Here is a 12,460-nt window from a genome sequence, read left to right on the forward strand (position 1 = left end):
CAATTATGATAATAGGAGGTCCATATTGGTAGCAAGTGATGGAGGCGTATGGTGGTAGGTAGTTGCTAAGTATGGTAATAGTGGCAAGCATGGAACAAGGAAAACGGGTAAATATGACCGGCTAAATAAAAAATTGCATAATTATGAATTATCACAATTTCTGGTCGAATTTAGCTAAAATTGATCACGAAATTTTTGATCAAATTTAACCCCTTTTTTTAGTAGTGGCCACAGTGGTCATTGGTGATGGTAGCTGGAGGTTTATTTTTGCTTATTGATCATAAACGAGATCTTGATTTGGTGATAAATTTTTTGAGTGAAATCACATTCTGATGGATAATTCAAATGACAACTCCATCGAGATATGATAAAAAAGATATCAATAACGAGAATGCACGGAATAGTAAAGATAACCAATCCATATTACCACTAGCTAGGACTGCTAAATAACAGAAAACATTCAAAGCAACCGTTGAAACCTTCTGCCTCAATATTACCAGGCAACGCTTAAAGCAACTTCTCAACAAACACAAATTCTAAAAACTGGATTGGTAATCAAATAACAAAGGGAATTATGCACGGCACAACCAAGAAAACTGAGAACTCAATTGAACATATTTTTATACTGAATGGAACCTAATTTATATTATGGACCCCTAATCAGTTTTTAAAAACGAATACTTTTAAGAATAAAAAATGAAATTAATATATCAAGTAATTTTTTGTACGAACATGAATTTAAATATATTAAAATGAGGGTGATCCAAAATATCGACCGATGCTAATTTTACAAAAATATGTCAAGAAAAAATTGATTACATTTACATAATTGAAAACAATAAGATATGTAAATTAATGTAGGAATAAGTTGACGCTAAAATATTCGAGTAAATTGCTTATGTGAAACATTTGTTATATTAATGTGTAATAATAATATATATTATATTTATAAAATTTATAAATAAAATTTAAAACCCAACATAATTACACGGTTTGAATATTTTTATTTCGGTTTAGTTCAATTTTCTTATTTCGCTTCGGTTTCACTTAGATTATATAATTATATGATGGTTTTTAGTTATGTGTTTTTTTTACCTAATTTAAAATTCAAACTTGTATATATGACAAAGGTCCAAGTTTTCTGTCGTACATAAAATATTAGAATATTGGATATCAAAATTAGACAAATATGACCTTATTATTTTAATTATTTTTCAAATATTTGTAGATATTCGACAACGTACAAATTATGTTCTACAACATAATCGTTATAATCAAAAAAGTAAAATAATTATTTTTATAAATCACAAGACACTATATTCTACAATATAAGTTAATGATTGTTAAAATTGAAAAATATTAATGATTGATTGATATTTATGTTTAGAACTACTTATAAATGATAAATTATAAATAAATTTGGATAATCAAAGATATAATTAAATTATTTGAATACCATATGAATTATTAAAATAAATATATAATTTTAAATTTTATAACATAATAATTAATTTGGTAATATTTTTGAAAAATGCTAACAATTTATAAATGCATGTTCTCTCTTTAAATGCCATGGACAGTGACCATGTAGTCCAGTACATGGTCACGCATAGGCACTTAGATAGCAAGGATGAGCTATATGCAGCAATCCAACAATTAGAAAAGAAGTTACTTCTTATTTAAACTAAAGAAATGGGGTAGCTTCTTAAAAATGCTTCTACTTATTTACACAAACGGGTGAAAAGAAGCAGAAGCTAGAAACAGCTTGCTTCAGCTTCCGCGAAACAAACAACATCTAGAAAGTCACTATAATTCTGCTGAGATTGGCAGATCCAAGACGGGCTTAATATTTTAATAAAACTATTTATATGATGAGACAAAAATTGTAGATGTAAACTAAATTTAAAATATCTTTAATTATAGTGTAAATAAGAAAACGTTATAGCTTGAGCGTAAAATCCTGTAATTTTATTATTTAAATATTTTTATTTAATTAGTATTGTTATTATGAGTTAGATATTAGATTTGGATTATTTGTATTTATATATTTAGATATTAGTATTAAGAGTGATTGACACTTTGCACCCCTTATGTTTAGGCCTTTTTTCGATTTGGTCTTAAACTATTTTTTTTTGGCAGTATATATGCACCCTAAAATTTGAAAAGCGCTTCGCTTTGCAACCCTTTGACCACTATCCTTTTAATTGACCGTTAAAGTTAACAGATTTCAGATTTTCACTTTGCAACCCATAATTTTAATTTTTTTCATGAGTATTTTGAAATAATTTTTTCATGAATCAGAACAGTTCTCTCAGCACTCCTCTTTAAACGACGCATGTGATTCAGTATTGCAACACATTCATCAATAGCTTAATTTTTAAGACTGAAAATTAAGACTGAAAGAGGTTGTGAGAGCTTATGGAGGGAACTTTGCTGCTAAGGTATGTTGATTGCGAGCATCTCTTTTCTCAGGCTGGTGTGTCTATCTTCTCATATCTACTTTGATTTTATGTAGAAGCATCTCCCTCTATATTTCATATAAGATAAATAAATAAAGTCTCTTGCGTCATGCTTAATTTTTACTATAAAAGTCCTCTAGAACGGTTATTGTTGTTTCTCAAGCATGAGTGCTACGATTGTCAAACGCACAATATGTGTTGATTATTATAAACCTCTCATTACCCAATTTGGCTTGCGCTTTATTTTGCTACTAGTGAAAGAGGCAAAACAGTGTAAAGAGGCAAAACAGTTCCTCAAGATCACAAAATATTTAGATGTAAAAACTGGTCTCAGGTGATAAGTCTGACTTAAAAGTTCAAATTGTGGATCGTTCATTTCAATTTCAAAATAATATGTTCAGATATATTATTGAATATAGATTTTCATGAGCACTAAACTAATGAAAATTATATCTTTATAATAGTCTTTTATATCTTACAACATTATAATACGTCATTGTTAGTCTATGGTATACACAGATAGGTGCACTTGAGATTTATTTTGCAAAGTTACGTTTGTGTAGCAGGCAGTGTTGTAAAAAGCGCAAATCGGTCCTAAGCGGTGAGGTGACCTTGTAGCGCTTAAGCGGATAAGCGGACGCTTAAGCGGAATTTTAAGCGGGTGATTAAGCGGATTAATAATATATATTTAAAATTTTATATATAATAATATTATATATATAATTAAAATTATAAAATAATTAAGTAATAAGAATTTAAACATAAAATGTTTTTGATAAAAAAGATATTTTTAATTTTTTATTATAATTTTCATAATATTTATAAAAAAATATTTGTATTTATATATAAAAATTTATCAAGTCAAAATCATTCTGACCGCTTAATCCGCTTAATGTCCGCTTAATCCGCTTAACAGGCCGCTTAATGTTAAAAAACGCTTAATCTCCCGCTTAATGTAAAATCGAAGCGTTTTACCCTCCGATTCCGCTTAAGCGCCCGCTTAGACGGCCGCTTAATGCGCTTTTTAGAACACTGGTAGCAGGATTGCATTCATATGTACACATCAGAATCGGTCTCCTTTACCTATAAGCAAGAGCATGACATATGAAGCAACTTATATGTTTTGACACAAATTTTGTGGTAGCATTTTCCAATTCCTTAATCAGGGTTGTACTACCATTGCTAATGGGAGCGGTGTGTTTTTTTTTTTTTTGGTGCCATTATCATATTTCAAAAATTATTCAGAATCCTACACTTGCAGAGCTTCACAAGGCAGCCAACCAAGGTAGGAGGTGCACTTGGGAGAGCTCTCAGCCATAAAAGCCACTTGGGAGAAGTTCCCTCCATAACCTCTTTCAGTCTTAATTTTCAGTCTTAAAAATTAAGCTCTTGATGAATGTGTTGCAATACTGAATCACATGCGTCGTTTAAAAGAGGAGTGCAGAGAGAACAGTTCTGATTCATGAAAAAGAAAATTCAAAATACTCATGAAAAAAAATTAAAATTATGGGGTGCAAAGTGAAAACCTGAAATCTGTTAACTTTAACGGTCAATTAAACGGAGAGTGGTCAAAGGGGTGCAAAACGAAGCGCTTTTCAAACTTTAGAGTGTGTACTACCAAAAAAATTGTTTGAGATCAAATCGAAAAAACGCCTAAACATAAGGGGTGCAAAGTATCAATCATTTTAGTATTAATTGGAAGATTCTAGAATTTATTTTTGTGTTAGTTAATTTGAATAATAAAGTAGAAAAGATTCTTTATTGATGGAAGGAAGCGTAGAATTATTATTTTTAAAATTGAAATCTTCTTGAGAAGACCTTATATTTGGAAAAGTGGTTTATGAGGTGGAGAAAATCGTGACCCAAAGTTTTATGTGCTATATAAGAATCCTTTAGAATCCGAATAAGTCGTACATCAATTTGGGTACGCTCTCTTTTCCTCTTTGATTCTAACACGTATATGTTGACTTGAGATATTGATTTCTTGCTCCTTGTCATGTGTATTTGATGTAAATATATCTTGTTTGCTTAATTGTTTATGCTGAAATTCGTATATAGTATTTTCTGTGAATTAGTTGGTTGTAAAAATCGTAGTAAATTGAAAATTGATCAGATTTTGTTGATTCTGGACATTCTGAAAAGATCTCTTCGTTACCTACAACTTTTGTATCAGGCAGTATGTCGAAATTCGCAATGTATCTATGTTACAAATCACATTCTTTGTTACCCTCCAGTTCTTAGTCGCGAAACTTTTTCCCATGTTCAAAAATTCGTTATAAATTGACCGTATGTCGAAAATTTACTCATGATACCAATCTGGAAAACTTGAGATATAATATTTCATTATCAGTCATACCTGTTGTTTAAATTTATTAAATTGTCTAAACTGACTTTACAAAAATTTAGGGTTGTTTATACTTTTCTGCTGAGTTGTTCCGTATTTAAAAATTCATATCTCCTTATTTGCCATGAAATTGTGATCTTTACCAATTTAGAAACCTCTGATAATGCTCTTTAAATGTTTAGTTATATTCTAATTGAGATCAGTTTGTCGTCAAAATCAGCTTTGTATGTAATCTGGTCTTGAGTAAATTCTGTTATGTTACTTGAACTTCTAAAATTCATAACTAATTCGTTATCTGTCCGTTTATTATGAATCTGGTCATTTTGGAATCCTTGTTTAATGTACTTTGATTCTCCAGTTGACTATTTTCTCATATTCAGAAGCTATATTTGGTTAATATTGAGATTTGTAACAGCATGTATGTTATTTATCTTATTCGATAAATGAAATTGTGTTAATTATTATTAGTTGTTAAAGTTTGAATTTTGTTAAGACTTGTTATGTGCCTTGCTCTTGATTGTTTAAGGAGTACTACATGTTAATTATGTTTTGTTTATTAATTAAATGTGTAGGTTTTGTTCGTGTTATTAATTTCGGATTTTAAGTGTCTAAGTATACTTTTGACTCGCTTTTAAATTTTGAAAACATATTTCGATTCTGTTTTTAATTCGTATAAGAAATAAGAGTTTTTATTTCAAATTTATAAGATATAAGTATTTGTGAATTTTAGAACACAGTCTCTACGTTTCGAACCCATTCGTAGTCTACGTTATAGTTCCGGAACTAGACTTGGATTCCCTTAGTAGGCGCATAAGTGTGCAATTTTAGATATCTGCTAAGGGCGCGTGATTATTGAACTTTAGATCCCGGTCACTGGGTATGTGTGGCAAAAGAATAAGAAAAAGATCCCGGTCACTGGGTAAGTGTGGCAGTAGAGCAAAACTGTGATATTTAAAAGATTTTCATTTCATTTTATTTTGTTCTGCTCCGATCTGTTTAAATTTTGAAATTGTTTTTAAAACATAAACTTTGGGTTGGAATTGCTTTTGCAAATATTTTACAAATTGTTATTGTTTTTTAGAAACAATGTTTTATAAAACCGCCCATTGTTTTGAGATTCATTTACAGTTAAATTGTTACTTGCTGAGCTGGGTAGCTCATCCATTTTTCTATATTTCAGGTTCTATCATGTGGAAGAATTTTGAGAATAAGATTGAGGATTTTTGGATTTTATGCTTCATGATTATTTGCATTAGTAAATAAAGACTTAGTGTTTATTAAGAATAATTTGATGAATTTATTAGTTATTGGTTTGGATTTATGGAGCCGCGTCTCCAAATTTATGACTTTTGATTATTAGATTAGACCGCTGCTTTGAGTTATATATTATTTGAGGATTTTGATTTAAGTAACGGTATTATTTATGTTATGAAATTAGTTTTTAATATTCCGAAATTCGGGATGTTACATTGAGGCACCAGGTGGTCCTAGTACGTTTAATTAGCAATAGACATCGGTCTGGAACCGATGTTAAAAAAATTTAGAAGCGATGTCTTCGCATGTGTAGAGAAAGGTCCAGCTTTTTAGACATCGGTTCACAACCGATGTTAAAGATTCACCTAGACAACGGTTCTAACTTAGACACTGATGTCTTTTTTTTAATATTTTACATTTTAACACATGATCACGAGTTCAATATTAGTTTATCTTGTAATTTCAATCAATTTAAGCATGCGATCCACAAGTGAAAAAAAGACAAAGACAACGTATATGCAAATCAGGACGTTGTAAATAAGTACTTTTGACATCGGCTATTATCTGGACTGATGTGAACAACAATATTAAACATCGATTATGTAGGCCTATATTTGGGATCTCTTTTGAGCTGTTGTTAAAGATATAATTTAACATCGGTCATCTTAAATCCAGTTGATGTTATATCTTTGATAAGACATCAGTTCCTTGTATATCTCACACTCAGAAATGAAAATTCAAATACCCAGAAGCAATATACCAAACCAAATAACTAGTATACAAAAATCAATATACCAAAACCAAAGTTGCATTCAATTGGCCAAGTACATTATCTAATTCATCTAATTTCATGCTCCTAAACATAAACTGTACTTGAACTGCATTTTGTAATCATCCCCAAGTATAAAGTCATCCCCAAGTATAAAGTCAGATCTCTATTCCTCCATTATCTTAGTATATTTTGTTCAGTAGTGTTGTCAAATTATTATTCATCCTGCAAACAGACCAGGGAAAGGCAAATTTAATCCTACAAGTATATTGAGAGGCTAAAGAGTGAAGTAATGAAACTGAACATTGCCTTAATATGTTTACCTAATCGACTAGAATTACCACCATGCCTAATGCATGCATCGATGTGTCTTGATATGCTGCAGAAGACTTCTGGTAGAAGAATATTAAAGATTTTGGTATATGCGAAGCCAACTCCAGGATATGCTCATAAGGTTGAATTCTGGAAGTAGAAATGAGGAGAGTAAGCAAACGGATCAATCTTAAATTTAAGTCTATAGCTCCATTCAGTAAAAATAACTAGACAATGCAATTAAAACAAGGAAGTTATTTATGTTGCTTACTTTTGTAAAAGTATTACCTGAAGGGATAATATTGTTGCATCTCTGCTGAAACGAGTCCAAAAGATTTTGCATGCTCTCGCACTCAGTATTGTTCCATATCTCGGAAGAAATTTAGTTCCCCGTATCCATATGAGTATGGCAATAACTCTTCCACCTCAATCCTGGAGCTGGAACAACTCATTCTTCTTTTGAATCTACTATGGTTTATAGACTCAACCTCAGCCAGAAATATGCTGTAAACTGGTCTATGATCTGAGAAACGAGACTCACCACGAACATAAGACATTTGATGCAGACCTCTACCATACCACAGTATGCGATCACAGAACCTAAGTTTCAATAGCTGAATGTATGTTCAGAGTGCATTACATATTGTACAATTGCAATAAATCATAACAGATTGTAATTTTAATTTGAAGCACATTATCCAGCAGTATGATGCACTACTATCAAAAGAATAATGTAACATCAAAAACAGAAACCAATTTCCTAGCCAATGGATCATCTATTGTTATCAAATTTATACTTGAAAGAACCCTTAGTCTATAGAACACCGGAATATATTATATTAAATTCAGCAAAAAGTTAGATATCTGTGCATGTACAGACGATTTATCCACTCTACAACAGAGCTTCAAATTCATTTTGGCTAATAAAATATTTGAACTGAATGCAGAAAACTTATTGCGGAAAGTGAAATATCACTTACAGCTTCTTTCCTGGAAGTACCATACTTGCTCTGCATATGTAGAATGACCCCGTTCAATGAATTAGAGTAATCATACATCAATAAAATACACTGAAGAAATATTAGCTATTGCATAGACCTTCATAGAGAACTCAGGCACATCTAACAACAGCAACTTCGCGTCAAAATAATGTGACAGGGCTTTTGCAAGCATTTGCTGGTAAAGTTCTAGAACAGAAGACATAAACAAGCAATAAATCCAAATCAGACAGAAATTCGATTAATCTGTAATATAGATACTTCCTTTCACACCACTGCAGGGCATGACAATAAGATTGTATGGAGTAACAAAAAAACAGCTCATGTTAATACACAAAAGCTTCCAAAAATTGTGAACTAGAGTGCTTGTCAACTAGGGAATACAATCAGATTTTTTCACATCAACTTTGGCACTATAAGAGTTTGTAAATACATCCAACAATTAATAATATTGAGCTAATTTTGATCCAAGAACCTCATAATCCTCAATGATCCAGATTTGCAAAAATATTCAATCTTTAACAAATAAGAACCCTAGACGATTTAATTGAAAATCAAAAGCCAGTATAATCATACATATATACAAAGAGTAACTGATCAAAAGTAGAAAATAGAGAGATTTGAGAAAGAGTACCTTTCGTAATTGGTAAAACCCCCAACTCAAGAATAGAAACCCTAACAAGATCATATCGAAAAATGAAAAACAAAGTCAATCAATATATACACAAACACAAAATATATGATAATGAAAAGGGAACCACCTTTTAGCCAATTTATCAGGCGCCGGAGCCTTTTTACACTGCTATTATTAAAACCACCATCGAATCGAGACTAAGAGAAGACTCATCGAATGAATTTCTATGCTTGTGAGTCCCTGAGTCACACACAATCCGTGACCCGACCCATGACCCGTCCATTGAAGTCTGCAACGATGTCGTCTAATAGGAGGTCGTCGTCTTCGAAACGGAAGCAGATCTCGAATTGGGCTCGGTGGTGGTAGGTCTGGCGAGTTGGTAATTCAGGCATCTGGTTGAAGTCTAGCATGGGGTTAAAGCTTGACGAGAGAGAGAGGAGTGCGAGAGACTACGTGTGAGAGAGATGGAGAGAGAGAGAGAGAGAGAGAGAGAGAGAGAGAGAGAGAGAGAGAGGGTGTGGACAGTGAAAGGAGGGGGAGGGAGAGGAGGGGGGAACGGGGAATAAAGTTTTGGTTTAGGAAAAATTCAAAATTTTGGCTGAGGAATGGAATGTGTATGTATGTAATGAGGTACTTGTACTTTTAGTTGTTTTGATTTTATTTTCAAAAAATTTTGATTAGACAGCGATTATGTTTTAAAACGATGTTTATAGATATTTTAACATCGCTTAAAAATCGATCGATGTTAAAAATATTTTTGACATCAGTGCTTTTCCTAGCCGATGTTAAAACGGTGATGTCTATTGCATTATTTCTAGTAGTGAAATGTGTTTGATTGCATGTTAGGAGCTGATGGTTATCTATGTAGTGGGAACATACGGCCAGAGGTGGCCAATGGGAGGGTCGGCACGGATCGAACCGCCATTTTAATTGCTGCTGTGACCAGCCAAGCCGACCGGCGAGCCAGTTACGGTTCAAAAGAGAATGCTACTGCCATTAGAAATTTTTTGATGATTCAGAAACATGCTCAGATTACATGAATTCATCCGAACCAAGCTAATGATAACTCTAGATGGCTAATAATTCATCTCCTGTGTGAAGTTCTCTATAAGTGAACCTTGATCTTTCAAACGAGAGAAGAATGGAGGATCGTATTCATTGTTGAGAACCAGTACTTTAAAACTGGTATGAGCTCTGATATCATGTTGACTAACCAATTCTCATAAAACCACGAGGTGCTAGAAGGTCCCAAATAGATCATATGCTATATTCCAACATTCATAGCATTGTCCTTACAAAAAAAAACATTCATAGCATTGAAGATTTACACAATAGTCTATCTATCTATAATACACCTGCTGAACATCTCAAAATGAAGCTTTCCATTTCTTCATACGCATTCTACCTGCTAATTTCATAATCAAGCACCAAGCCACTGTAAGCACAACAGCCAGACTCTGACCTTCGACTAGGCCAGCAATGACAATAAAAGAGACCAACCAATATTCTAAGACCAAGGTTCTTCTATCTGTTGGTCTTTGAGGTTCTGCTTCAATTACACTTTCTTCAATATATGTGAAAAATTTGTTGGTGGTGCCACCATTGAATCATGGCGTTTTAATCTTTTCTTCAATGTCGGTTTCTTCATTGGAAATCTGGTTTAATGGCACAGATCATTAACCAGACAGAGCAGGCCTGTTATTCAATGGAAGTGGCCTACTTTACCTGAATTCTAATCTCATAACAAGATTTGATTACAATGCCTTCTGTGATCAGTAATTATAATCTTTTTGTGGTTTTTGTAATCTCTAAAGTTTCAATGAGTAAAGAACATAAGTTTTTGCATCAGGTTTGCATGGTGATCAGAGGCCACCTAATATTCTACTGTCTTTCCAGATATGTTAAAAATAGAACCACGTTTTATTTTGGGTTATATATGCATGGATAAATAAACACATTTTATATCGAACATCATAACGACTTCAACCAGTTCATCTCTGATCTATGTGGACCAATTAAACCCGCCTCCAACAACAGTAAGACTTATTCATAAGTTGTACTGATGATTTATCACTTAACACCTGTATTTGCTTTTTATTTGAAGAGGCTTTTACTGCTTTAAGAACTTTAAAGGATGTGTTGAGAAGGAGATGGGTGCATTGTCACTTGCTTAAGAACAAATAGAGAAGACGAGTTTATTTCAACTGAATTTAAAGAGTTTAGTAAATCTCATGACAAAAAACGATATTTGACACTCCTTAACAGAATGGAGTTGTTAAATGAAAGAACAGAATACTCATGAGTGCAGTATGTTCAAATTTCAGCTGCTATGAAGGTTACAACATTAATTTTTGCCTGAGGCTGTGAACTGGTGTGTGCACATTCAAAAAAGAAGGCTAATTACAGCGGTGAAAGATAAAACTCCAGAAGATGTTCGCATTCCTAACCAGTTGCAAGACTCAACACTTGTGGAACTTTGTGTTTCTTCAATTAATTCAATCATGCAAGTCCTTAAGAGCAAAAGAGATCACCATTTTTCCGAAGCTTGTTTATGCCTGTTTTCCTGATGCAGATACGTACCAGCGCCTTCTCCTTCTTCTGCGTCCAAGTCCTCAACAACATTGACACCCTGAAATGCACCTTGTGATGGCGGAGATTGTCCTGAAGGTGCTACAAGTGCTGAGTCAAGAGTCACTGCACCTGCCGTCCGATTAATATCAGTCATTAGCCTAGTCTTCTGTTTACGTCCACGCATCTGTCGATTTCGTCTGCTTACAGTACTGGATGCAAGTGGAAATGAAACATGTTAAGAATTTTCAAACTTAAAGATCAAGGGAATTAAAAAATTAGAAAGTTCACCTCAAATTAAAGCCAGCTCCATTGTTTCTTTCATTTGCCTTTTTCTTGGATCCTTCCACCCGAGATTTTCCTCTTTCCTGCTTATCAGCATTGTCCTTTACTAAATGATCTAAATGATCGGTATCTGACCAATTAGGGATTGTGTCTAAAGAATCCTGGGGACATGCCAATCCGAATAGAAGTTCCCCCTCTTCATCAGCTACATAGTATACAAATCAAAGATACATAAAAATCACAAAGACAAAAGACTAAATAAAAACAAGGTTTTTAGATATATACCTGGTTTCAGATCAGATTCCGTTAGAGATAAAGGCTCCTTATCAATATTTTTCAATTGTTCCACAGGAGTGAGAAAATTCAGCCAACCTGATTCAAAGATATCTTATTCAGAGAGTCGGTCTTGTGGTGGTGAGGAGGCAGACTCAACTTTATGCAGCAGGTCACAAAAACTCAGAGATTTTTAAAACTCTACAAACTTAAACATTGACTCAACGAAAAATGACTTTAAGGAAAACCGAACTCAGGCAAACACTTGATGCAGATACGTACCAAAGCCTTCTTCTGCGTTCGAGTCCTCAACAACATTGACACCCTGAAATGCACCTTGTGATGGCGGAGATTGTCCTGAAGGTGCTACAAGTGCTGAGTCAAGAGTCACTGCACCTGCCCTCCGATTAATATCAGTCATTAGCCTAGTCTTCTGTTTACGTCCACGCATCTGTCGATTTCGTCTGCTTACAGTACTGGATGCAAGTGGAAATGAAACATGTTAAGAATTTTCAAACTTAAAGATCAAGGGAATTAAAAAATTAGAAAGTTCACCTCAAATTA

The 12,460-nt window shown here is 33.2% G+C and overlaps 1 protein-coding gene across 11 annotated transcripts; it reads right to left on the reverse strand.

Moving 5' to 3' along the window:
- Positions 1–6,787: 6,787 nt before the first annotated feature.
- On the reverse strand, positions 6,788–9,379 carry LOC108206500 (type IV inositol polyphosphate 5-phosphatase 6-like). 11 transcript variants are annotated; one of them, XR_001804126.2, is made up of 7 exons: positions 8,898–9,373; positions 8,771–8,811; positions 8,237–8,325; positions 8,119–8,148; positions 7,427–7,752; positions 7,150–7,288; positions 6,788–7,051 (listed from the first exon to the last, which is right to left on the reverse strand). XR_001804126.2 is itself a non-coding variant. In XM_064087247.1 (6 exons), the coding sequence occupies exons 2-4, from the start codon at positions 8,339–8,341 to the stop codon at positions 7,492–7,494; spliced, it is 396 nt and encodes a 131-aa protein (XP_063943317.1). In that variant the 5' UTR covers positions 8,342–8,811; positions 8,898–9,379; the 3' UTR covers positions 6,788–7,051; positions 7,150–7,288; positions 7,427–7,491. The 11 variants fall into 11 exon arrangements, 1 of the variants encoding a protein (XP_063943317.1); XR_001804127.2 differs by having other exon boundaries at positions 7,427–7,738; positions 8,898–9,372; XR_001804125.2 differs by having other exon boundaries at positions 7,427–8,148; positions 8,898–9,377.
- Positions 9,380–12,460: the final 3,081 nt, after the last annotated feature.

This window comes from Daucus carota, chromosome 2, assembly GCF_001625215.2.
Source record: "Daucus carota subsp. sativus chromosome 2, DH1 v3.0, whole genome shotgun sequence".
Taxonomy (NCBI): domain Eukaryota; kingdom Viridiplantae; phylum Streptophyta; class Magnoliopsida; order Apiales; family Apiaceae; genus Daucus; species Daucus carota.